Source organism: Symphodus melops (assembly GCF_947650265.1).
Source record: "Symphodus melops genome assembly, chromosome: 2".
Lineage (NCBI taxonomy): Eukaryota > Metazoa > Chordata > Actinopteri > Labriformes > Labridae > Symphodus > Symphodus melops.
The window spans coordinates 13,585,846-13,613,546 of record NC_136692.1 but is presented as its reverse complement, the minus strand read 5'-3'; the positions used below and the strand labels follow the sequence as shown (position 1 = coordinate 13,613,546).

The 27,701-nt window shown below is 41.1% G+C and overlaps 1 protein-coding gene across 1 annotated transcript in view; it reads right to left on the bottom strand.

The window, feature by feature from the left end:
- Nucleotides 1-15,399, bottom strand: part of myo15ab (myosin XVAb) — a gene marked incomplete at its 3' end in the record, with an annotated part of 46,775 nt that extends 31,376 nt beyond the window's left edge. The window contains exons 1-19 of the mRNA XM_079337702.1: nucleotides 15,257-15,399; nucleotides 14,040-14,177; nucleotides 11,358-13,902; nucleotides 8,792-11,035; nucleotides 8,555-8,674; nucleotides 8,107-8,424; nucleotides 7,131-7,328; nucleotides 6,738-6,979; nucleotides 5,887-6,280; nucleotides 5,545-5,627; nucleotides 5,086-5,149; nucleotides 4,857-4,966; nucleotides 3,823-3,897; nucleotides 3,086-3,176; nucleotides 2,720-2,823; nucleotides 2,219-2,282; nucleotides 1,289-1,402; nucleotides 296-457; nucleotides 22-135 (exon numbers count right to left, since the gene is read on the bottom strand). Coding sequence (XP_079193828.1) covers nucleotides 22-135; nucleotides 296-457; nucleotides 1,289-1,402; nucleotides 2,219-2,282; nucleotides 2,720-2,823; nucleotides 3,086-3,176; nucleotides 3,823-3,897; nucleotides 4,857-4,966; nucleotides 5,086-5,149; nucleotides 5,545-5,627; nucleotides 5,887-6,280; nucleotides 6,738-6,979; nucleotides 7,131-7,328; nucleotides 8,107-8,424; nucleotides 8,555-8,674; nucleotides 8,792-11,035; nucleotides 11,358-13,853 — 6,993 coding nt within the window. The 5' untranslated portion in view covers nucleotides 13,854-13,902; nucleotides 14,040-14,177; nucleotides 15,257-15,399. The remainder of the gene's footprint in view (nucleotides 1-21; nucleotides 136-295; nucleotides 458-1,288; nucleotides 1,403-2,218; nucleotides 2,283-2,719; nucleotides 2,824-3,085; nucleotides 3,177-3,822; nucleotides 3,898-4,856; nucleotides 4,967-5,085; nucleotides 5,150-5,544; nucleotides 5,628-5,886; nucleotides 6,281-6,737; nucleotides 6,980-7,130; nucleotides 7,329-8,106; nucleotides 8,425-8,554; nucleotides 8,675-8,791; nucleotides 11,036-11,357; nucleotides 13,903-14,039; nucleotides 14,178-15,256) is intronic.
- Between the last annotated feature and the right edge of the window lie 12,302 nt (nucleotides 15,400-27,701).

Sequence of the window (27,701 nt, the reverse complement as noted above, 5' to 3'; positions counted from 1 at the left end):
ATGAGAAGTGACTTTGCTCACAGTCATCTTAAAGGTGATGGACTTCTGCAGGCCGTCAGGTGAGACCTGCAGTAGCTCAGCGACCACTCGGAGCTCCTGAGCGCTTACCACGGACGCAACCTCCTGACCCTCGGCCTGTGGTGAAACACACCCACACATACCGAAGCATGCACATTCATTATTTCCATCATTTATCAGCATCATCGTCATCAGTCAGTTGTGAAACAAAACTCATTAGTGTAGCCTATTACTTTCTGCCTTCATGGGTGTGTGTTGGTGTGTGCGTAAGAAAGACCTGATGTGGCTGGAAGTAGACATTCCCTAGATGGAGGACAGAGGACAACAGCCTGTAGATGCCATTTAGCTCCTCTGGGGTGAAACACAGGATGTCCATGGCACTCAGCAAACGCCTGAAGTCCTCCCCATCATCCTTGCCCTCTATGGTACAATCCCCTCCCTGCACTCATGAAGAACACACAAAATAACACACACGAGCAGAGTTATCACAGCAACATAATAACCCGCAGCTTCTATAATCAGGGCTCTAATTAAATAGAAAATGTATAAGCAGCTGAATGTTTATTTTTGACAACCATTAGGGGTTTAACTTCTTTACTTGATAAAGATATGTAGAATTATACAACAATTAGTCCTCCTGACCAAGTATTTTGATTGAGCAGTAGGCATCTCATGACTGTTTATACAGTAGACCCTATTGTAAACAGTTTGATGTGTTTTGGTGGGCGGGGCTTAGCTTGAGGCAAAACCATCCTCCGGACATGTTAGCTAATGTTAGCTAGCAAGTTGTTTTTGGCTTACTTTTGACAATGGAAGATAATATGTGTCTCCCTTAATATGAAGCCACTTACTCCAAGAGTGATACTGGAATATGGGTGTGTGTCTGTCTGTCTGCCTGTCTAACTGTCTGTGTGCCTTATTGTCTTTTATCATCCTAAAAACTAAGTTATGCCTACATTTCAGAGCCAGTAATAAGTAGTTGTAACAGTACTCGCTATTGGTGAGTACCCAAATGTAAGTACTTGTACTTGGATTGCAAAAAAGTGGTATTGTCCGGACTGCAAAGGGGCCTCAGTCTGTACCTGGTAACTCCAATGACTTTTAAGCATGTGACATAAATCACCTTGTACAATAAGTGTCAAAAAAAAAAAAGGGGCATCTAATTTGTGAATGGGACGGTGAAATTGATTACAATGGCCACTCCCTACAAGTTCTCTTTGTGTGCTGTGTGTGTGTGGATGGGGGGGTTATAACATTTTTCTCTGCGCACCTGATTCAGATAATAGTAAGTCTCAGCCTCCTGCAGATACAGAGAGCTCTTCTCATGAGGAGGAAGACCTGCCAACATCTCGTAGAAGATGTGATAGTTTCTTTCTGATTTGGCCTGAGTATGAAAAAAAAACACATTCACACACAATTTCAGAAAAGAGACATTTTGCATATTTAAATGACAATAGAAATGGACTGTAATGAGTGGAAATCAAAAGATAAACAGTTCATTTTATGAATGAATGAATTTGGTCTGTGCTGAATTATTGAGAACTAAAATGGTATGTAATGAATGAAAAAAAAAATGTCAGAAAAACAGATATTACAAGAGATATACCGTAGATACTTTAAACTATTTAGGAGAAAGAGGATAGTAGCAATATCAGATAAAGAGAGAAGAGAGAAAGAGAGAAAAATCAGACAGGTAGTTGACATAAAGTGAACAGTGCAGCGAAAATCCACTATATCTGGGCTTCACCCTTAAAGGCTCAATGATGTCTTCATATTTTTGCACATTACAGTAAGTATCAAATCATCAGGTCTCTATTTAATTATTGTTTTGAATTGTATGGTGCAATATATAATAAATGATACATATTTTCAGGAAAAAAAGCCCTTCTTAAAAAAGACGTTAAAAATTCTCATCCATTCTTAAAGGTGATGATGTGATGCTGTGGGGGCCATAATCTCGTCTTGGAAGTCAAAATGTCTCTTACATCTGTTAGTTTGTGGTTTAGGAATATATGGGGACAGGTTTGCCAAGGATAGGCCGATTGTCCCCATCCCATTGTTAGCAGGTATGCGCTCCGCCTCTGCAATCTCCTGTTTCTCACCTTGACCCCGAGGTAAAAAGACTCCATCGGACCTGCTGTGTGTTTGCGTGTGTGTGTGTGTCAGAACCCTTGTGTGTAAGGCTCTGTGAGTTCGTCACCTGAAAGACGATTCGAGACTTCTCCAAAAGGTACTGAGACGTTATGGCACCGCTGATAACACCCCTTGTAAATGACACACAGACGTGAGTCCAAGTTAAGTAACAGGTCAAGCGTGTGTATTGTCTCCAGTCTAACACTAAATCAACTACTGATCCATATGTGTTACTGAGGATTTGTTTCTTTTCTGAGCCTGTCATCTTATTATTTGTCAGTCTCAACAAAAAACAACTATGCTTGGACAACTTAAAAATAAGTACGTATCTGGTTATTGGGTGGATTTCTGGTACATTTTGAAAATCGAATAAAGCAGAACCGTAAATGTTTTTTTCTCAGTAAGTTAAAAATCTTATTTTGTTTTGTTAAAGAGTTGATTTTTTAAATAATTATATCAATCAGTATATCTCTGAACTTAAACCTTGAAAACCTGAAAGCTCATACTGTAGCTGCTGAGGATGTTAACAGAGTTGCTAACTACAAAGATAGGAGGTTTTTTAACTCACCCCTCCATGAAGATCTGTGTATACTTGCCAAAACGGGAAGAGTTGTCATTGCGCACTGTTTTGGCATTCCCAAAAGCCTCTAGTAGGGGCGTGGCCTCTAGGATCTGACCAAAGATGTTGTGTATATGTTACCATGAAAACTTTGAACAGGTGTAACTTCTCATTTAAAAAAAAAATAAAATAAAAATAAATATATATATATATATATATATAAATAAGTAGAGCAATAATTTACCTCTATCTGGTGAAAGAGATGGTAAAAAGAGAGAGAGCAAAATCCATAGCAGTGTTAGCTTAAATAAGCACAGTATGAGATGTATGTGTTAGCAAACGTACTTCTAAATAAATAATATAGTGAATATCTACCTGTTGTGTGACGTTGCTTTTGTGATGTATGGCTGTCAGGTAACGCAGGATCAGTTTAGTGGCTTCAGTCTTTCCTGACCCACTTTCTCCACTGTTACAGCAAAAACAAAAGAGTCTGAGTCTTTCTGTCTGCCTTTTCTACATTTACCTTTTGTCCTTTGTTACATTTAGATTATCCTGTTCTTTAAAAGGAAATTACATCTTAAATAAACTAAATCAACTAAATCAGAAATGCAATGACTAAACTAAAAAACTTAATTAGCATTTTACTTTTAATGACATCTTAAAGTAGGGGTGCATCAAAAATGTCACATTAAAGTATCCTGACTCAGTGACTGCACTGCTAATATACATTTTTCTTTTTTTTATGTTTAAGTTTAAATCAAACGCTGGACAGCAGTAAAAAGAACTAGTACTGAATCATAATGGTGAAACTAACATTAAAGTGCAGTGAATAAATAAATGATGAACTGTATTCAAAAGTCTACAGTTAATCAGATATTGTGAAGTCATCAAGATTCTCTTGCAATACATGTAATGTAATATCTTTTTTGTGGAGCATGCAGCGCGTACTGTATTGTATAGCAATGCATTGCATCAAATTGTGAGTTACTGTAACTGGCGATTTCCACCCATTATTGTTGCTTTGAACCACCCCAAATAGTTCAAATAAAACTTTCATTTGAAGGCCTTATTTTGCCAAAATTATCAACTCTTGAAGTTGCAGGTTTCCATACCTGATCACAATACACTGATCCTTTTTGGCATCCATCATGGTAGTGTATGAGAGATTAGCAATGGCAAAAAGATGACTGAAACACAAAAGAATACATTTCTAATATATAAAATATAAAACACATCCAAGGTCATTAGTTGTATGTTTGAATGTGGGTTTTCTTGTGAGTGAATTGGCAATGAAATCCATAACCAAACTCTCCCTTGGCAACCGACCAACAGCAGTGTAATAGGAGCCTCTCAAGAACACCTGAGAGTGCTGACATTTACACCTTTTTTTATCGAGGAAACTGTATGTAAAAGCACAGCTTTCCACACATGGAGACAGATGAGGTACCACAGAACAATTTCACAGATGAATCCAAAGAAAAGACTCAAAGGCTACAGTTAAAGGTTAGAGAGTTCACTTTGTGTATCCTGTCTAAAAATAAAATTGATCAATAAAACAAGTGCCCACACGAAGGCTGCATTCACAATCAAAACTCCATATTTTAATAAGATTAACAACTGAATTGTTTTGATCCACATTGGGACTGAGTGTGTTTGTAAAACACAAAAAGTATCAATGGGTCAATTAAAAAATAGTTACAAAGTTGTAAGTTAAAGGTAGGGTAGGTAATTTCCTCCAGACACTCTTTTTAAGTTTTTGGGTGAAATTGTCTTTATGTCCTGACAGTCATTAAGATCTTGTGTGCTCTGAAAAAGGAACAAAGGAAATCGATTATCTGCAGCAGGTGTAAGCCTGTAAAAACTTCGACCAATGTCGGATGACGGTTCATTTTTTTTATAAACCAATAAGGCCTCTCTACACGATGCATGGACTAGCACAGACTCAAAGCATAAGCTGAAATTCGCTTCTGGACCAGTGGTGCTCAAAAACCACTTACTTTTTCTTTCTTTCTTATGAGAAAGAGAGAAAACTGAGTTCTGTTCCCAATCAAAGGTCACACCAAACTACCAAAGTTTGTTGGAGGTGTTAGTTCATGTCCAGATTGCCATGGTCATACACACATAAACACACACTGCTGGGTCTTACGGAGGGTTGTCACTCAGGCCGTGGCCCTCGTACTGAAGCACCATGTCTGTGCCATAAATGTTCAGCAACTTGTAGGGATTCAGCGACACCAAGATGCTGCCTATGTAAGTCTGTTTGGAGGGAAAAAAAGAGAAACACATTTTTAAAAGATAAGAGGAAAAAGGCAGGAAGTGTCCATGACATTCAAAGATATTAGTGATTTAATTTGCAGATTTGAAATAAGCCATACATATACAAGTTCCTGGTCGTAACGCTTCTTCAAGTTCATCAGAACTGTGGTCTCATTCAGCTCACTGAAATTAAACACAGAGGAAATCAAACTTACATGTACAGAGCAAATATTGTCACACTGAAGCACGCTGCACACATTTACGTGAGATCTAATGTAATTGCTTTTAAGTGATATTTAGTTCTACTTTTTTTCACCTAAAAACCTGGTAAAATTATTGATTATCAAAGATAGATGAGAAATGTTTTTCCCCACATAGGAACACGTCTGGAAAAATCTAAAAAGGCACAATGGGCCAAATATACATAAAAACAGTGTAATATAATGTATTGCCTGCATTGACTAAGTATGCATTGAAATGAGCTGGGCTGTTCGACAATGGTGCTGCCAAATGCTTGTAAGAGTGTGCCATGACTGAATGAGCTGTGAGGCTGTTTGTTAATACTGGATCATGCTTACGGCAGCTGTGTCATGTCCTCCATTCCCTCTGCCCAGTTTTTCACCCTGTGGCCTGTTGTAGGCATGCTAAGGATAGAGTAGATCTGAACACATAAACACACACACAAATAATGGCTTGTAATTAGTCCAACACTGTCACGCAACAATGTCAAAGCTCGTCATCGCTTCATCGAGAGCTGATTTAAAAATGCAAAAACTCAAATATTCTTGTTTGTGAATTGTACTTGAAAATATTTTGGTGAGCAATCCAGCATCTATATTGTATTTTAGTATTCCTCAGAAAAAACAGTCATGGGCACATTTTAAGACACTTGAAAAGTATGAATTCTTTAACTCTGGTACCTTGTCATACCAGCTTTGACCAGGTACTCTCTCTCTCTCAGGAGTCCAGTTTGTGTCCGCAGCCTGTCCATCCAAACCTCGGGGTGTAGGTGAATATCTTTCCAACACCCCATCTTCTCTGTACATGGACCACTTTGACAGATTCTGAACTGTCCCATGTGGTAAAACCCTCTCAGCTGCCCAAACATCTTCCCCTCCTTCCCCTCCCCCATGGGCATTCCTAGCCCAGTGTCCTGAGTTAGGCCCATAGGGAGGAACCACCGCATAGCGATTATCTTCTCCCTGCAAGCCCATTGGCACCCTGTATGAGGCATAGCGAAGCTGCTGGTTTTGGATGGCATTAGAAAGGTTTGGGTTGTGGAACCGACGAGTAAGAAGGGAGCCATCTGGCAACCTGTGGAACACCAAATAGTAATTAAAAAAACATAAACACCCGTTTGTACATCATTGTTACATATTATACATTGGCTTTATATTTTTATTTATAATACAACTATTTCCAGAGGCTACACGTAGCAATACTGATGCCTAAGGAAACCTAGATGGTGCTGTGCAGGTGAGATGTCTGTGTCAATACTCTCCAAACTGCCTTCAAGAAAGGTGAAAAAGAGAAATGTATGAATGCAAAAAAGTTTTTAAAGGAATTTTAGCTCCTAGTCTGCATTTAAATGTAGTTTCTGGGCCCATTGGAACATTTTGGTCAGATGGGGATATTGTTTCATTCCTCCTTTGTAAAATGTTAATGTATAGCTTGCAGCTTGATTTCTCAAGTGGTAATTCTGTGTCACACCTAGACAAGGCCATAAGGTCATTCTCTGCCCTGGTTTCCTCTTATTATGCATATACTGTACCTGAAATTGTAACCTTGGAGGTCGTCATTCTTCAGTGCACGGCTAATGTTTGGAGTGGAAGGTTTAGGGGCACCAGAGAGTACAGAATTCTCTGACAGATTATAGAGTCCTGCAGAACGCATTGCCTGGTTGTGCCTCAGGGCAGAGGTAAGGTTAGGAGTGGATGGCTTCTGGCCTGGAATTACCAAGGAACCGTCAGCGAGCTGGAATGAAGCATTGCGAAGGTTCTCATTTGCAAGAGCCTGCGGAGCAAGACACCAAGGCGTTATTGTGCTAGTTATTGGCACTTAACAACTTAAAAGGTGCGTAATTGATTAATAGTTATGTTATTTTAAGGCAAACAAGTACAGCAGGCAACATACAGTAATTGAGGTAAATATTAAAGGTACATACTTTAGATAGATCTGGGGCAGTTGGTTTTCGTGGGTCAATGATGATTGTCCCATCTGGCAGTGTGTAAGAGACACCCTTTAGATAAGGATTCTGCAGAGCAGCAGCTAAGTTGGGGCTCTTGGGCTTCCTTGGGTCTACTATAATAGTTCCATCTGGGAGGGTGTAAGAAGCTCCTTTCAGGGCTGCATTATTGAGAGCCTAAGGATTATAACAGCTTGTTTAAATTCAGGTCAGCTCATTGGTGTAAAAATTATTTCATACTTCAAAAATAAATATTATTTAAAAACATTATGAAATAAATATTTAATAATAATAAAAAACAATAATAATGACAAATAATCACTCCTTCTCCATCAATATCTTCAAAATGTGTCTTATGCTATAGCCAGATACAAGCATTAAAACTTGTTAAAACTGATTAGAAAGTAGAAAATGACTGGTAGAAAAAATTCTGGGAAAGGACTCCCAGACACCTCCTCCCCCAATCTAATTGTCCCACCCACTTGATCATTTTGTCTGACACCCATGGGTCAGCATGAGAGGTTCAATTCAAAAATTATTTGAAAAATGTATATTTTTGTGTTACCACATTCAGCACAAACATGTGGACGTTAACCTAGTAGGAGGACTGAAGGCTGGCAGTACTAGCACTGCGATCATTACCAACAATCAGCAAACAAATTGATCTTGTTTACCCATAGGCACTGTGGTCCTCTGTGTAGCTATGTTAAACAAGTTAGGCTTAGTTGTATGTGTGTTCCTTAGCGTTTTTCTTAACTTTAAACAACTCCACTAGTTTGCATACAATCGCCTTTAGTCACTGAAGAATATCCTGAATTCTTACACCTTTGCACCTCTACACATGCTCAACCATGTAGATCAGAAGGGAGGAGTGTACATATGCACTGGAACTATAGCTGATACTTGAAACTTAAGGGTAAAACAGAGAACAAAAATAACCTGTATCACAGCTAACCTTAGCAAGGTTTGGTGAAATTGGTGTATTTGGATCTTGAACCCCTTCTGGGAGTGAGAAGGAGGCATTGCGCAGAGCAGAGTTTTGCAGAGCGCTGGAGAGGTCAGGGGATACAGGTTTCCGTGGATCAATGATGATGGTACCATCTGGCAAAGTGTAAGATGCACTCTTGAGGTAAGGGTTTTGCAGTGCCGCTGAAAGGTTTGGGGACTTTGGTTTCTTTGGATCAATCACAATGGTACCATCAGGTAGTGAATAGGAGGCATCACGAAGTGCTGCATTGTTTAGAGCCTTGGCCAGGTTTGGGGAGATGGGTTGCTTTAAAATCAGAAACAACCAAACAAAAAAAACAGGCAAACAAAAAAACCTATCAGATTAGACATTGTAAACAATTAACAAATGGTATCAAGAGGAGGTACATTCAAGTAAAGGATAAGTTTTTGGTTACTTGTTGTCTAGGATCTACGATGGTGCCATCAGGGAGGGTGTATGTAGCACTCCTGAGATCCTGGTTCTGTAGAGCTTTGGAGAGGTTAGGAGACAAGGGCTTCTGGGGCACACGTGGGTCCTGTGATGGTTGGAAATGGAAATAGAGTCATGAAAAAATGTTTTAGAATCTATATGAAAACAAACGTACACTGTATTTCAGGTTTTATCTATTTTGAAATGTTCATTTTGTATCTACCCTGATAATTGATCCATCAGGCAAGGTGTATGAGGCTCCACGAACATGTTGGTTTTGCAAGGCATGGCCGAGCAATGGGGAGGAAGGAGTTTCTAGATATGGTGACATCAAGGTTCCATCCGGCAGCCGGTAAGAAGCCTGCATCATTTGCGGGTTTTGTAGGGCCCTTCCTAACATTGGTGAAGAAGGTGGCTGGGGTCTATATGGGGATCGCCTGAGTTGCATAGGAGTCTGATAAGATGCTTGGCGAAGATTTGGGTTTTGTTGAAGAGCATGGTGGAGCTGAGGGGCAGCTGGTTCATAGGGGTTACGGCGCCCCATCATAGGAGATCTTAAGTGTGAGACATTGTGTAATCCAGAACGATTCTGAAGTGCATCATAAAGCAGTGGTGCTGGGCCAGGTTCAGAAATATAATCATATGGAGTAACAATAGTTGGCCCATATGGTGAACGGAGCATTGGAGTCTGATAAGAAGCAACACCTCTGAGGGCCTCACCATGTCTCATGGCTCCAGAGAGTATTGGAGATGAAGGCACAGATGCTGCATATGGGGACTGAGGCCGTTGAAAAGGAGACAGATAGGAGGCATCTCTCACTGCCTGATTTTGCAGAGCCCCAGACAGCATTGGGGAAGAAGGAGGCATTGGCTGTTCATGAGGGGACATTGGTCTTTGTAAAGGAGAAATATAAGATGCATCATGTATAGTTTGATTTTGAAGAGCTTCAGACAACATTGGAGATGAACGGGCCATTGGCTGCTCATAAGGAGAGATTGGTCTTTGCAATGCAGAAACATATGAAGCATCCCGAATAACTTGGTTTTGCATTGCACGAGAAAGCATTGGTGATGAGGGGGCATAAGGTTCTCCATGTTCTGCAGCCATCTCACCTACGCCTTCCATCTGGGTTGGCTGTGGACCGAGGGGAGAAACAAAAGAGGCCTGTCGAATGGCCTGGTTTTGTAAAGCACCAGATAATACCTGAGAAGAGGGGGAAATGAACTGTTGTTGCTGGTCAGTGTAAGAATCTGCATATGGGCCAGGTGCATAAGTTTCCGGTGCATAGGCAGGTGAATGGGCAACACGATGCGATGGAAGGGGAGAGGACTGGCGAGAAAATTGAGTAGAGAAGATTGGGGATGCAGGGTGGGGCATGTGTTTCAGTGAGAGCTGTGGAGAGGTGGAAGGCATCCTTCCTATAGACCGCTGTGCCATCAGGGGCCGACCTCGAGCCACGGGACGAGGAGGAAACCGGCCGGATTCTCTCCTACCCAGGGGAACACGGTGGACCATATGTGGGGAGTGAAAAGGGGAGGAAAGGAGAGAGGAGTCTACAGTGAGAACAGAAGATCTATTACTTCGAATGGAGGAGTTTCGAAATGGACGCACATTTTGGGTTGGTGGGGGAACTGGCCGCCCTCGCAGACCCATAGGGGATGGTCTCACAGTTCCTAAGGGAACATTTCCCCCCATCCTAGGCTGAGTCAATGGTGTGGGGTCCCTAATCAATCTAGTTGAGCGTCGAGAGAGAGTAGGAGAAGACTGAGGAGCTGCAGGGGAAACACTGCGACGAGTTTTGGATGGAGAGGGGGATAGTCTTCTACTAAGATGTGGAGAAAGAGAGGGAGATGCATGACCAGGGGATAGGGGAGTGGAGGCTGGCCCTGGCACCTTTCTTACTCCAAATGGGCTACGGGCTGGAGTGGGAGAGGGTGGTGGACTTCTTCTTCTAATTGAAGCGCGGGGTGAGAGAGGAGGAGAGCGTTGTCTCATTGATGTCCTTGGTGAAGGTGGGGGACTTCGTCGGATCATGGACGCATGGGGAGAGTGAGAGGGTGAGGGTCTTCGGGCAAGTGGAGATGGTGATCTTTGAGATTGCATTCTAGGATGGGATACGGGTGAAGCCATGGGAGAGTGAGGAGGTGAGAGCCGTCTTGACATGACAGAAGGGGGTCTTTGGGCATTAATGAATCCACTTCTCATAGATGGTTGTGGGGAAGGGCTATGTCTTTGTGGAAGCATTGGAGAAGGCAAGGGGGAAGCAATGGCAGAGGAATGGCGCTGTACCTGTGGAGAGGCCATCAAAACAGAGCGGCGAGACGGAGTTGGAGAAGGTTGCATGCGCCGTCCAGCAAGTGGAGACATACTTGCTTGCTTAATAATCATTGCAGTTGGAGTAGGAATCAAACCTGGGCTGTAAGCCTGTTGCTGTGAAATCATCACTGGGTCTGTCAGCATTTGCTGCTAGAAAGAACACAACAATATAAAAAAATGGCTGTTTATAAGTCAAATTCAGCATTTTAGTTATACAACATAAATGTATTTTGTTATTTAATGAAGTACTACTGTTGCCCTACATTTAAAAATTTTACAAACAGAAATCAAGTTCAGGGGAAGGGGAAAGGTGGAAGTGTGATGTGCGTTTTCTTTTTTTCTGTGTTTTTTTTTTTTAATTTTCACATCCTCATTCAACATTACAGCTGACTAATGTAGTGGTTTCCCTTTACCAATTGGTACTAAATAGTCAGGTCATGCAAATTCAATGATACAACAGAGCTAGAATTACCTGTGGTGGAATCATTTGTGGAGAAACAGCCTGTTGCTGTGCCATCATCATCTGCTCCTGCGGTGACATCACTTGTTGTGATATTGTCTGTTGCTGTGGTGACATCATGGGCTGGGGCATCATTTGATGCTGTTGTAGCATCAATTGTTGCTGTTGGGACAGAGTCTGCAATGGCATAATTTGAGGGGACATACTCTGTTCTTGTTGTAACATCATTTGTTGCTGTGGTAACATCTGTGAAGGAATCATCATTTGTTCATGTGGGAGTAACATAGTTTGTTGAGAAGACATCATTTGTTGTTGAGGAGACATCATCATTTGCTGTTGAGGAGACATCATCATTTGCTGTTGAGGAGACATCATCATTTGCTGTTGAGGAGACATCATCATTTGCTGTTGAGGAGACATCATTTGTTGTTGAGGAGACATCATAATTTGTTGTGGTGGTGACATACCCATCTGTTGACCTAGTGTAATAGGAATCTGGTCTTCATACTGGATTTCTGACATGTCTTCAAATTCTGGATCAGGTGGCAGAGTTGGTGGAGGAGGTAGGGGCACATCTAGGCGCTCTTTCCCAAAAAGGCGCACTTGAGGTCTAGGAACTCTAAACGTCATCTCCCCTCCCTGAACTTCCCCAGTATCATCCCTAAATTGATCCAACTGGTTGGCAAACTGGTCCCCATACATACCCTGTACATGATCCATCCCATCCCCCCCAAAGCCAAAGACCTGCTGCCCTCCTTGTGGGATTCCAAAGGCCTGCTGGGAGCTGAAGTCTTGATAAGGCATGCCAGCATCACTATACCCAACTTGGTAGTCTGTTGGAAATCCCCCTTGCATGCCAGTAGTGTCTGTGTAAGGGTCCTCAAAATATCCTGCCTGTCCATAATCATAATAATGGCTGTTTGCCTCATAATAACCTTGAGCCTGAGGGTCAAGAAATCCATCTTCCTCTCCTCCATACATATGGCCCTCACCCATCAGAGAATAGTAGTCCAGACCCTCACCACCATACATGGCTTGTTGATGCTGGTAACCATAGTAATCTGCTTCCTGGTTGTTATAGTATACTTGGGCAGAGGAGTATTGGTCATGGTAGTCCCCCATGCCCTCATTGTAAAGACCACCTTCATAATATTCTGAGTTTGGATCATAGAGTCCTTCTTCTTCATAGTAACCCAGGTCTTGATAGTCCACTCCCCCTGCGACATTGTCATAATAATCAAATTGACCCTGGCTTCCATACGCAGCAGTTGCCTCGTCTACATAGTTATCATAACCATCATTGTAGCCTCCATAACCCTGGCGTGATGAATGTCCCTGATCATACCCATAAACCTCCTCCCTATGCTCATAACCATTGTTATGGTAACCATAGAGATTTTTTCTAGAGCTTGCTTGTCTTGCATGTCCCCTACGTCCACCCCAGCCATTTCGTCCCGCATTTCCTTGCATTTTAGTGGACAGGAAGCGCTTGGTCAGCCAGTTAGTTGCTGCTGCAACCTTACCCAACAACGCACTTCTGTTCTTGAAGTCGTCAGCCGGCCCATCACCATCCTTTTTCTTAAATAAGCCTTTAAAGAAACCCCCCTTCTTCTCATTTGAGTCTCTTCTACCTCCAAGACGTAGTAACATGTAGCTTGGCTTTTTTCCACCATTTGCTGCAGCCTTCTCTTTTGCCTCTTTCTCCTTTTTTATCTTTTTGCTGGCCTTGAATCTCATCATGAATCGAGAGGTGTTCTTCAGCATGGACTTGCGGCGTTTCTTCTTGGCAAGGCGGAACTTTCTCTTTCCCAGTCCCAGAAACAAACGTGAAGTACTTTTCAGCTTCTTCCTGCTGTTTCTTCTCCTCTTGAAACCAGAAAATTTCATAAACATTCTGGACATGTTCTTCAGACCTTTCCTTGGAATTTCCTTAACTGGAATCTGTGGTACTTCCTCCTTCTTTTTGCCTTTCTTCTTTGCATCAGCATCATGCTTTCCTCCTTTATGGTGGTCTTTACCTTTCTTTTTAGACTTTCCATAATCCTCATCATAGTCATCCTCGTCCTCTTCTTCATCTTCCTCATCTTCGGAGTATCCCCCAGTTCTAGACCTTCCCCCTTTCTTTCCCTTAGCTCCTTTTCCTCCTCGACCCTTACCTTTTCTGTAATCTTCTGAGTCTTCTTCTTCTTCTTCCTCTTCACTAAAATTGTCTTCTTCCTCTTCATCACTCAGAAGCTCCTCCTCTTCCTCCTCAGACTCAACTTTTTTACCTTTCCCTTTATCTTTTCCTTTTTTCTTATCATCTTTCCCCTTAGGTGGCTCCTCCTTTCCCTTCTTTCCTCCTTTCTTGTCATCTTTTCCCCCTTTCTTATCATCTTTGGCAGCTTTTTTATCTTCTTTTCCCCCCTTTTTGTCATCTTTTCCTTTCTTTTCTTCCTCTTTCTTTTTATCTGGTGCAGGTTTTCCACCTTTCTTTGTGTCCTTCTTGGAGTCTTTCTTGCCAGGCATTTTAAAGAGTGGCTACAAGTACACCATGAGCCCCCTTCTGTATGCAATGCTGTAAACATTAAAAAAACACAAGTAAACAAACTTATGAAAGTCAACAATTAATGGATTGTCATGAATGGAAGTTAATCTCAAAGAAAATACTTTTTGATGAGATATGTCTAGAAAATATATGACTCAGAGTCTGACCTTATTAAGGTCCCTTGGTTTAAATATGCCTGGTATACTTTATGCTGGCACTATAAATTGGTTCAGCATCTGTATGGGGACAGGTCCACTCGGCCAAAGCAGTTCTACGCTGCTCAAGTCTGTTCCCCATGAATGCACCTGTACAGACAAACAAATCTAAATTTTAGCAGACTCTTATCTTAAACACAAAGACATGCATACAAGAACTTCCTTAGCCACAATAAAATCTAGTTATTGGGAAGTAATTAAACTTTCTACTCTAAACGTTCTAACTCTCTTTTACAGAGGCTTTACTAGCTCTGTTTCAGCCAGTATGCTTTTGTGAACATCATGAAACATTGGATTTACATAACTTTAGTGGAATTTTAAACTCTAAAACGTTCTCTAAAACTCACAACAGTACTCGCAGTTTTTCAAAACCCATTACACTAAGTGTCGATATTTGTAACATTGTGTAGCTCTATTGTTAGCCTTCAGGTTAAAATTCAAATGTGAGATCTAAACACCTTCTTTAAGCATTAGTATGCAGCAATGGCTCTATTATCAGGCTTCACCATACTGCTAACTCTAATAAAAAGTTTTTCACTGTGTAAGTTTTACTAATTCCAACAAAGTGTGATTCCTGACTCATTCTGCAAAACTGCATACAATCATTAAAGCACACAAATAAAACATGCATTTGTAATAACAACTAAAGTGCTACTCTCTATATAATTCATTATAGGTTTAGTAAAACACAAAGTATTATTATTATAAACACACTCATTCATCAAGACTGCTTTCCATCATAGTCACCTCCTCATTCAATGATAAACAGTAAAGAAGAGCAAGTGTAAAAGTTGCAAGAATCTCTGCAGTATTCAATTCCTTTCGTTCCTTGCAGCAGTTCTCTTCTTATGCAGGTTATGAAAAATGGAAAAAGCAAAACAAAAAACTCCAGGATATAGTCTTTAGGTCACACTCAGTTCTTCTCACTACAACACATTCCCTCACTCAGCACAGCACTTTGTCCTCACTGCCCTCCTCAGAGTGTGTTACAGATTGTGTACTTGTGTGTGTATGTGTGTGGAAGAGAGAGAGAGAGAGACAGAGAGATTAAGTATGCGTGTGAGGGAGAAAGAGAGAAGGGCAGATGAGCTGCACGTGTGTGTGTGTGTGTGTGTATTTGTATGTGTGTAGGACATATGTGTATAAGTTTCCGTGCATATGACGAGTACCTTGTGGCAAGTCGTAGAAGGAGTCTTAATTTGTCATCTGGCTCTACAAGTGAAACTAGAGAGCTCCAAGCGGCTGAGGGGGCGGGGCATAAATAATACAAAAGGTAGAGAGATAAAGACAGAGAGAGAGAGAGAGAGAGAGAGAGAGAGAGAGAGAGAGAGAGAAAGAAAGAGAGAAAGAAAGAAAGAAAGAAAGAAAGAAAGACATACATTGGATGCAGAAAATAAGTGTGACGAGGTTAGATGTCCAATATAATTATAATATAATAAGATATAAAAATGTATGCATTGGAAAAGTTTCAAAGTCAAAATTACAAAATCTAGTTTTACTCTTCAGCCTACAATAATGTGTTTGTGTACGATGAAAGGTGACATATCCTTCAAAGATTATTTTTAAACAGGATCTGCATGAGCCAAAGCAAACAGCCAGCAATCCAAATCCACATACGTAACAGCAGTAGAAGAAGCAGAGACAAAAGAAACACCCACCTGTTAGTTATGTCATGTCACGTCTTCACTCTAGGTATCAATAACAGAGTATTGACTCTTTCAACAACCACACGCTGCCAGTGAAGGATCGGTAACAGGGCTGTGATTATTAGTGCCATCAACCAAATTATTCCTCTTCCACAAGGAAGGAGTCGGATTGCCAGATCTGTCCTGTTACGGGGTGTAGGTGTTGGGTTGCCAGATCCTGATCTTTTGGTCTTAGTGTGTAAGTGCATCTGATCATTACCAAGCAGCTGAGAGCAAATGCAGTGTATGTTTATGCATGTATGCATAGTGTATTGGACAGAGTTATAGTACGCCTTTGAGTGGGTGATTTAAGAAGAACAAAAATACGAAGGAAAAAAAGCGTATTTTGCAGGATTTTCCCTGATTTGTCTTTACTCTTGCATTTGCCTTTGATGCAGAATAAAAAGACCCAATCAAATGGGAAAAGCTCTTCCATTGCAGCCACTCTCACTCTCTCTCTTCCCAAAGCAAACGCTGCTGGCAGGTGGTCCTCCATCTTTTGATAGAATTTGTAGAGAAGAGAGACAACAAAGAGGAACTGGGATAAATGCCCGGGGAGACACAAGCAGACTTATGATAGAGGTGGACTTGATGAAGCCCATCAAAATCATTCAGGCCCTGAGGGGGAGCCCTAAACCATCTTTGTCACTTTACAAACACACATTCACATGCACGCAGACAAGCAGGCACGCACACACGCACAAACACACACAGCAATTTGCTGCTATCTAGTGGACCAGTACTACACCTGCAGCACTCCTTAAAGTTAAAAGTTGGTTATATCGGGTAACTGTACCTGCCTGCAAGAAGTGTAAAGCATGCATAACACAAAGCAAATACCTGAACACTTTAAGCAGTATATGACGATTCAGTGTAGCATTTGGTGAATGGCATGAAGACAGCTTATCAGGTGGCCCGCACTGAGTCCATGAATTTTCCCTCGGGATCAATAAAGTATCTATCATGATAAACATTTATCTTGCAAGACACAGGCAAAGTAACTACAGTCTGCAGGCAAACAGCCTACATCTGAGGAAATTGTAAGAGATTACGGAGGAGGGGTGTGTGTGTGTGTGTGTGTGTGTGTGTGTGTGTGTGTGTGTGTGTGTGTGTGTGTGTGTGTGGTGGGGGGGGGACAAAACTTACCTTGAAAGTTACTCACGTCACTGAGGTTCCGTAGTCACGTTTCTCCATCCTCTGATCGCTCAAAATGAAATATGAGGAGAAAATAAACAGAAAACTCTAAACCAATTTAACTTGATACTTTCTTTATCTTCATAGCCAACAAAGTGTATTGCTGCTGCTTCAAAAGCCGGGCAAAAAGCAGCAGGGGTTGGTCAGTTGTATATCGAGGGGGGAAAGTGTGCCACGGGGAACGGAGGATGAATATTTAACGACCGCTATTCTGTATTGACCGGCTGGGGGGCTTTAGTTCCACACACCTCGGTGAGAAGTGATAAGCACCGCGGGGGGGCAGGCTAAATTAAACAAGCCGGTAACAGAAGCAATGATATATTTGAGACATTAAATTGATAACTTTAAGCCTTCAATTGTTTGTCCGACGGTTCGAACATAAATTAGTTTGCTTATCGCTTAAGAAAAAGTTTTTAGAAAACTGGAAACGTCGGCGGAGGTTCCCTTAGGCTAGGCTACTCTACCCCTCCCCCAATGCAATGACATATTAATTGAATATTAAATTAAAAAAAACGTCGAGTAAACTATTAAGTAACTGCTCTTACTTAAATGATTTAGTGTATAGTGTCTTAAGATACTAACTAGGCTAGTTTCTCATTTTCATATAGTGGTTTGTATCCTGTTTGTATCGTCCAAAGATCAATTGAAAATGTGGTACAATTTAAACAGACGTCAACTGCACATCATGGCTCGCTACAAGTAGGCATACCGAGTAATTGAGTTTAATGCAATCATTTTTGAATGATTAGCCACTATAGGCTAATCATTCAAGCCACTGTAGGCTATGCACCGAGTTAGGCCTTCCTGTTGATTTGGCTCGTGATAATCACAAATTGACAGTTTCAGTAATGAGAAAGCTAGTTAATTTTGCCTCTAGTGAGAGATAATGAAGACAACGAGGAATTTACGTTACAGAACTATTTGATCATGTTTAACAGTTTAAGTAATGATGGAGGACTACGAATGTGCTTTAGCTGTTTAATAATAATAAACACTTTACCATGAATGCACCGCAGTGAGTTTTGCTGAATGAATGCGTTGTGTATTAGGTTAGTGATTGTTGGTCGTAGTTGCTTTATAGTTTTTCTTTTCATTTGCGTCGTTCATTAAACATGCACTGCTTTCATTGTAACTTACATTTCAGTCATATTACCTGAACATATCTTTTCGTTTTTATGTAGTAGCATTGGCTAATTTGTTGTTTTAATGGCGTAAAAAATGGATTACTGCTTTAAACAATACGGCCCTAAACACGTAGCCCATCGCAGCTCCCCAGCGCCGACAGAAGCTGCGCTGCAAACACCTGACTTTTGTCTGGAGGATGAGTCAGTAAGTTTTCGGCCATAAAACATTTCCAACACGGTTTGAAAGTGTTATTGGGCCAAGGGTTAAATGGAGCACAAAACACGAAGGTGAGCGCTAGAATGAAAACAGAGCAAGTGACTCTGAATGAGTAATCCTTGTGTTGCCCGCCAGATGGACCCGGCTGACAGTAAACAGCACAGAGCCAGAAACGGCTGCGTCTCCGCCGGATTCACTTTATAACCCAGACGACCTTGCCATCTCCCCTACAATGACCGACTGCTGCTCGTTTTCATGCAGGTTTTGGCTTTCATAAGGAACCTACCGTTGAGAGCCACGACACAAAACTTCACTGGTTCTGTTGAAAAATAAGCTCGTGGCCATGTGGGCTATTTTTAGAACATCTCCTAAAACAGTGATACACAGATGTCCTCCAATAGGCAGCTCAATTTTGGGTTAAGGGGCTTCATTTAGAATTGACATCCTGCAGCTGGCAGGCAAAGTCGAGCTCAGTCTCTATCTTAAACTTGATTTCTAACCAAAGCAGCCACCTCTTAATTATGTAACATGAGACTAACATATTATTGATTACAATGTTATTTAAAACACTCTGTTATCAAACAAAACTAAAATACCATAGGCCTATTGACCGCCAATCTTTTTCTCTCCTTTTTTTTTTACTGGATATCTTTAATCGTTAATTAGACGTTACCTTGTTATTTTCTTCGTTAACAGTTTCCATTTGCTTCAGAAGATCTCTTTTATTGTTACAGGCAGTAAGGTATGTCATGTAGGAGGCATGGCAAGCGTAAAAGATAAAGAACCCCTGGATTAAATGATTCACATTCTGAAGGACTGTTGTAACAGCTGGTCCTTACTGTCTGTCTTCTGTCTTTCTCTGTGGTTCTGCTGTTATTGTTCAAAGCAACATGGTTAAAGCTATGTTCTGGAGACAAGTCTTCCCTGAATTATTTGGGTTTTGTAAAGGTCGCGTTGGAAGCCAAGACTGTCTGCTAGAAATTGTTGCCTTCTGACGTCAGTTAGCTAAAGGCCTAACAACAGTAAATATCTATAATAGTTGAGATGTTCCAGGGGCCCTGCCCAGCTCTGGACTCTGTAAGGCAAGTAACAGTTTTGTACTGTAGACACAAACTCCTTTTTAGAATAAAAAAAAAAAAAAAAAAGATACAGCCAAAGTTTTTTCTTTTTTCTTTCAGGAAGATGCGGTGATGCTTCTGTAAAAAGGACAGAGGGAATAGTTAATTGGAGAAACAAAATCAGAAAACAAAACTGAGATTTGTAAAGCAAAGGTTAAAATGTATAGCCTTTACATTTGAATGAAATTGGTACAATGGAAAGTGAGAAAATAAAAGGGATAAATGCTTAATTTGAAATTGATTTACGGTAGTCGTGAGCTTTCCCACAACCAGGTGCTGCTGGTCGGTCTGCAGGCAACAGATCAGTGAGCAGATCACCAACATTAGTTTTCCTCCTGAAGGAGTCAGCTGAGTCTGGAGTGGGAACAGCTGCTCAGAGACACACTGTCTCTGCAGCCGGTCAGAGGGTGACTGTAGAAAGCTCCCACAGGGAAAGAGAAAGATCTGCGCATGTTTGTCCTCGTCTGACTGTTAAAGAGAGCTAAAGGGAAAATAAAAATGCATCGATAGATACAAAGAGAGGTAAATGGATAGATAAAGTGTTGGAAAGACAGGAAAGCAGCAGGGTACATCCACCCATATCCACTTTATAGAGGCTCTACTTGTGTAGGCCGGATAGTGGAGGATAGTGATGCTGTTGGAGTTGCAAGACTCCTGCTGTGTATCCATCAGTTTCAAATAATCCCTGCTGCTGCTCAAGCATTCTTGAGTCACATGTTGAACCCCTGCCTGTTCTGAAATACACCTGTCTGATGCTGCACTCAAAAACTACAGTGAATATCTTCCTGCTACTCACAAAATGCATCTGTCTTTTATACTGTCAGCTCATCACTGATACAATGGAGCGATGACCTGCAGCATCCATAGTCACCTCTCTCAAAACTAAGGTGAGTGTTTCAGAATTTGTTGTTATGTGTATGTGTTTGTGTTGTTGGCTTATTTATCAGGGAATGACAGGAATGGTCATTAAAGTAGAATATTATGGGGTGTAGAGAGTTTATTTAAGGACTTACATGATATGTTAGAGGAACTGTCCAGGAAAGAGAAGTTAATTATTTGCATAGGGTAAAGTTGAGCTGTACAGAGACAGCTCTAAGGAAGACTGGGAAACAAACTGGAAACATTGAAAAATATATAAGGATAAGGATAATCTTTCCTGAAAAAAGAAAATGGGGGAAATTTGGGTGTCACAACAGCTTAAAAAAACCCAGTAAAACAGGGAATATAAACAACATAAAGAAAAAATGAACAGCTATGAGCCATTTTACATGAATTAAATAAAGGGGTTAAAGAAAAATGCAATAGACTTAAATAATACAAGGCATAAACACGATGTACACTTTCGCTCGTGGAAAGACAGATCAGGTATTAAAAACACACACAGTGTGTAACATGAATGATGTTGATGATTATAACACAGAGTCATGTGGTGATGCTGTTAAACAGTCTGACTGCCGATGGGATCAATGACCTGCGGTAGCGCTCAGTCTTGCAGGGTGGATGTCTCAGTCTGCTGCTGAAGGAGCTGCTCAGAGACCCCACAGTGTCGTGCAGGGGGTGAGAGGGATTGTCCATGATGGATGTCAGCTTCACTAACATCCTCCTCTCAGCCACCTCCTCTACAGAGTCCAGAGGACAGTCCAGGACCGAACCGGCCCTCCTGACCAGTCTGTTCAGTCTCTTCCTGTCTCTCTCTGTGCTCCCACCTCCCCAGCAGACCACTGCATAGAAAAGTGCAGAAGCCACCACAGAGTCATAAAACATCTGTAACAGAGTCCTGCACACTCCAAAGGACCTCAGTCGTCTCAGCATTGTTTATTGTTGAGGTGAACACCCAGGTACTTGTATGACTCCACAATCCCAATGTCCAGAAGTCTATCACCATCTCCTTAGTCTTGCTGGCGTTGAGCTGAAGGTGGTTGAGCTCGCTCCAGTCGACAAAGTCCATGATGACCTGCCTGTACTCCTGCTCGCTCCCCTTAGGCACACACTCCACAATGGCTGTGTCAGCGGAGAACTTTTGCAGGTGGCAGCTCCCAGAGTTGTAGCAGAAGTCCGAGGTGTACAGGGTGAAGAGAAAGGGGGAGAGCACAGTACCCTGTGGGGCCCCTGTGCTGCAGACCACCACGTCAGACTCACAGTCCTGGAGCCTCACGTACTGTGGTCTGTTGCACAGGTAGTCAGTCATCCATGCAGCCAGGTGACAGTCTACTCCAGTTCTTTCTAGCTTCTCCCTGAGCAGTGCGGGTTGGATGGTGTTGAAGGCACTGGAGAAGTCAAAGAACATGACCCTCACAGTGCTGCCGGTGTTCTCCAGGTGAGTCCAGGATCTGGACGGCGTCCTCCACCCCGATGTCCGGTTGGTAGGCGAACTGCAGGGGATCCAGGTTCGAAGTCACCAGGGGGCGGAGGCTGTTGAGGATGATCCTCTCCATGGTCTTCATCGGGTGAGAGGTGAGGACCACTGGTCTGAAGTGGTTAGGCTCCCTGGGGTGCGATGTCTTGGGGACTGGAACCACGCAGGATGTCTTCCACAGAGTAGGGACCCTCTCCAGACTCAGGCTCAGGTTGAAGATGTGCAGAAAGACCTCACAGAGCTGGTCTGCACAGTCCTTCAGGAGTCTGGAGCTGATGCCATCAGGACCTGTGGCCTTCCTTGCCTTGATCTTTCTCAGCTGACTTCTCACCTAGTCAGCTGTAATAGAGAGGCCGTTGGTGGAGGAGGAGGGAGGGAGGGTTGTTGATGGGCGGTGACAGGGTGCTCAGGAGGAGTGATTGGGAAGCGGGCTGGTCGGAGCTCTGTTGGTTGGGGGTGGGAGTGGGAGCAGAATCGAATCTATTGAAAAACAAATTCAGTTCATTTGCCCACTCCCTGTCTCCTTCTTCAGGGCCCCTCCTGTGACCTCTGCTGTGACCTGAGATGTTATTCAGGCCTTTCCACACTTCCCTTGCATTGTTCTGTTATCATGTCTTTTATTCAAGTCCAGTAGAATCTACCTCCTCTATAAATGTGCAAAATATCAGGAAGGTGATGTACAATACAACATATAAATCAGTATATGTGATAACAATCTGGGACAACATCCCACAATTCTACATTTGGTTTGCATTGCCACTTAGAGGACAACTGAATATCAAAAAGTACACACTCAACACCTGGTAGTCCCGCCGATTGGCATACAGGAGCAGTTAGTTTCCACGTCTCATTTTCCTCCGAACTGGGGGGTCCTGGTTCGACCCAGACCTACAGTGCATCTCTTGCATGTCATTTCCAAATGTCATGACCTTTGGTTTATGACTTTACTCACTTTACTAGCTAAATAATTAGGAGAACAACTCAACAAACCCCTCTGGGTTCATTTATCTCCTCTAGCACATATCTTTCAAAAGATCCTCTTTTTAGTATTAACTAATAATACTGGTTTTTTTTTTCATTTGATCTGTTTGTTTGTTTTAAATTGCAATAAATAAAAAAATTAACAAATAAATAAAGGTAAAAGAAGTCAAACATATATTTTTTTCAAAACATTTGATTATAAGAATACACAAGGTTAAGGATTGAGTGATATCTTGCAAAGCCTGGGTATTACAGGGATTTAAAACACAACAGGAAACTTAGCACACAAAAAAATCTAAATGAGTTTGACATATACAATATTATAATTGACTCCAGGACAAAAACTTTAAAAAGATGGATCCTCAGCTGTGGCTGGATTAGAAGCACCCAAGAGAGTTTGCTAACCAGACTCCCATAGGGGGGTCTGTTCCACATTCTGGGACTCAAAGCAAAGGCATTGTCCCCATGTGTTTTCAGTCCTGAAGGGCTCACTAGCAGGCCAAAAACAGAGTAGTTCAGGAGTCTCAGTGAAATACAAGGCAGACGTTGTTATTCAATGTATACTCTGGAGTAAGATGAAAGCTTTATGATAGAGGGGTCTTATCGCAACTGTATCTTATTTGATGTTTTATTAGACACAAAGAGTTTTGTGTCAATGTTATACATACATTTACAAATGTCATTATTTAATATTGCATGCTTAAGATGCATATCATACAGACATTATGATTTTGTTTTCTAATCTGCAGATCTTTATTGCATGGTGTTTTCCTCTTAATCTTCATGCTGGAGGAGAAATATGTACATGTCACACAAACACAGTGAGAGAATGTAACTGAACAAAATACATCATGGCCCTGCTGAAGATTACAAATTACAAATTACAAATTCCTAGAAGTCATGTCTTTAAGACTATTTTGTCCTACCTAAAGTTCAGAACCCAAAGACTTTGTCTTATCGTAAACAGCAATTGTTCACACTTTTGTGGTGATGGAAGAACACATTGATAGGGCTTCAAGTTCACAGCATTTTCATATCAAGGTACTGCCAGTTCCAGGGAAATAAGATAATCAATCAAGTTGTCTTATCATTGGTAGTGTGGAATTTTGATCGTATTCTGGAGGAGAGTATCTTTAAAGTACTGTACATCACAGTTACATTTACAGCAACACTGAAGTGATATCCCTGTGAAGATTGGCTTTTAAATTCAATGTAAAGCTCACCTCAATGGATGAGATGTGATTGATTAAATACACTGATAAATCTCAGAAACAATGTTTTTCTTTCATTTGTTCTAAATCTCTGTTTACTACAACAGAAATATTCAGCCTTCTGAATCTAACTTAGGGTAGATTCAGGATGAAATCTACCAGGGTGCATTCAGTGTGTGGGAGAATCCCTTTAAAAGGCTACTAAACATAATGATACAGCTTAAAGAATATAACATCTTTTCCTCCGGGGTGTTTTGAAAACACAGCAGAATAAGGACTTGGCTTAGTGCTGCTTTAGATCAATTCTGCACTGGAGTATTTGAAAGCATGGAGATAACATCTGTTCTGGTATGCACAAACAAAGAAAGGGAGTTTACATGAAAGCTGGTGCATCCATCTCATAAGCCTGTAAGATTAAGCTAAAGTACAATTTAAGATCTGTTAAATAGGGGAAGTGGGAAGTCCACTCATTGTTGATAATAGTCCATTTAAACACAAAACAGAGACATGCTGCAGTGGTAACACCTGCGGCCCCAGACTTCACAGGCTTGGTTGTTTAACTAATTGTGCTGCAATTTGAGACATTTATTCACATTATGCTTATTATGGGGACGGTGTACAGCTGTAATTTATAATCCCTCTGCCTCGCTCTATGCATACTGATGCTTTGTGAACTGGAGAATTGTACACTTTTACATTCTGAAGGGCTGACCACACCAGACCTGCAGTAACCTCATACTCATCTACTCAACCACTCTAGACACAATGAAGCAAAGAAAAGTCTACAAAAATGGATTTCCTTAAAATAGATCACTTAGAGTAAATGTGGAATTGTAATGACCCTTATGTCTAATGAATTTTAATGTGAAATTTACCATTTGGATGAGTTTGGATAATTTAGCATTTAACCTAACAGCCTGCAGTAAAAAAGGAGAAATATAATACTACCCCCCAGTGCTCTTTATAAGCTCCTTTGTAAAAGCTGCAAATACAACTCATAGCCAAACACGTTTAGTTTAAAAAATACCTCCAATGAAATGGAACTTTATGTTAACTGAAACATGGCAATAGCTGATAAGAAGCAGGTGTTGGGGGTGTGTTACAAAAACAAGAAGGAGGACCCAATTGCAGAAAACTAAATTATTTAGTTTCACAAAAAGGCAAAACCAAAACTTATTCAGAACATAATACAAAATATCCAAAAGAAGAAAACACGGGCAGCCACGTGGAACAGGAAACAACAAGACATAAAACAATCAACCGACACAGAGGGTAAAAAACACTGAGACTAAATAGACTTTGAGTGATCAGACACAGATGAGACTGATGAGACAGGTGAGACACAGAGAACTCACAAAGCAATACCCACAAGAACACAGAGAAACAAGAATAACAATTTACTAAATAAATCACCAAGGACCAAACTAGAAAACATTACACACAGGGGAAACAAGCAAAAGTAGGGAATAATTAGAAAACTGAAACAAGATAAATCAAAATTCTGATATACAAAACTAAACCATGACAGCAGGATGGTAAACGGACACAGATATCACTCCTAACATTATATTCTTTGACTCATTCTCCAGCCTTTGTTGGCTTGGTTTCTATTATGTATGCTCTCTTCCTCTGTATTTTTTTGGGAAAATTTGGTGCTCTGAAATTTAGGTTATCATTGTTACAGTACTGGTTGAGACCCAGAAGCAAGATCAGCAGGTAGGAGTGATAGTGCAAAAGCAGCCTCTACTAGTCAGAAGGGAGAATATAGGTCATCAACAGGTAGGCATGCGGCAGAGGCAAACAAGACCAGAGGGTATCAGGCAGGCAGCCAAGATACCAAAAAACTAGCTGGGTTCAAAGGCAACAACACAGGCTGGTAGAGGCAAAAACAAGGCATCAGTGGAAAATGTGTAATATTCAAGACTCACTTAGTAGTTTCTAGTGTTGGGCTGATAGAGTATTTTCCCCTCCATAAAATAATGGAGTAAGTAATAAGATTTTGCCCTTGATCAATATTAGTGGCCAGGCCTTGATAATGTGGTAATGTTAAGGTTCTACAGATCCAATCTTCTCAATTATTTCATATAATTATTAACTAAGAATTTAAAACTGGGGAAATTATGTCATTACTGTCTAAGAAACACCAAAAGAGCCAATGTGAGTGAGAATGAGATAAGGAGACATTACCACTGATGGTGTTTCCAAGCAACAATAAACATGCTGGCCCTGAGCCTAATGTTTGTTAGCATCAGAAAACGGACAGGTTTAGTGAAAAACCTGTGTTGTTTGTGTCTCTTCTAATATGTAAGGAACTGTTAATCCTTACGAGCAGATTGTAGTCTCTGTTTTGTTTACATTTCGAGGTCATACTATATCACTTGCGGTGATATGTTGCCCCTGTGGCTTAATAACCTGAATACCCTGTAATGATATTCAGGTCTTGTAGCGTGCTCATGGTTGAGATTAGAGACGAGAATTTGTCCTTTTTCCATAGTTTTTTTTAATTAGTGAGGATTTTAAAACCCTGTAGTCTAAGTCCATCCTAATGGTAACATTAGGGAGTAATAGCTCTGCATAAAATCACAGCAGAAGATAGATGAATCACTATTAAGTACAATGTTAGACAAAATATATTGTTCACCCCATTCTGAGACAATATTGCAGCTTTAAAATTTACATATCACTGCAACAATTCTGGAGTGAGACCCAGAGGCAGAATCAGTAGGTGGGAGTTATGAAAAAAAAAATTCACCAGTGAAAAAGCAGCATGGTCGGAAACAGGTAGGCAGTCAGCGGAGGCAAACGGACCAGGAAGGAAGCCAAAAGTAAAAAAAAAACAAAAAAAAACGAGAAGGGGTCAGAGTCAATTAAGTCTGATCTTTACACATTTGGTAGAAACTGAAGAGATCCTGCTTTATGACAGATATTTGTCAAACAGGCATTTATATAAGGAGTTTTTCAGGTGTTTTCATGGAAGACCTTTTAGTATGTCACAGTCAGAAAGCACAAAGGTATAGAAATGAAGAATGGCTAGAGTCCATAAGTGCTGTTGTGACAAATTTCCACATCAATCCTCTGTCCCATTGGTAGATAGATACATTTACAAGGACAGGTGTATTGATTAGTTCAAAGTATGTTGCCCAAAAATACCAACAGAGGAAAACCCATGGATAGTCATAGTCAATGCATCCTAGGACATCCCAGCATAGCTCTGTGACTTTTGGTATCTTGGTTAGTATTGCAAAAAGGGGGAGGCAGAAAATGAATAATGGGATGCTGATGGCCTAGTGGTTAGGTTACGCCCCATTTACTATTTATAAGACTGTAGTACTCAAAGCGGAAGGCCTAGGTATAAGTCTGACCTGTTGCTCCTGTCCAGCATGTCATTCCTAACGCTCTCCAGATTTCCTACTCTATCCACTGCCTATCTAAATACAATCAAGAGCCCCCCCAAAACAAACAAACAAACAAACAAAAACAAAAAAAACAGATGATGTTTCTGTGATACCAATCAACGAATATTACTATTTATACAAGGCTGGTACTAATCAATGCTGAAAAAACTGTAGCACCACTAGCCTGTTGACTGGTTGCAGTTTCCTTGGGTTTTACTGTTTCATATTCAGTAGTTTTTATTCAGTTTATTTTACAGAAACTGAACACACACCACAAGTGTCATGTCTGGTGAAGGCCCAGGTCTCTTTCTGCTCACTGCTGGCCCACAGGTC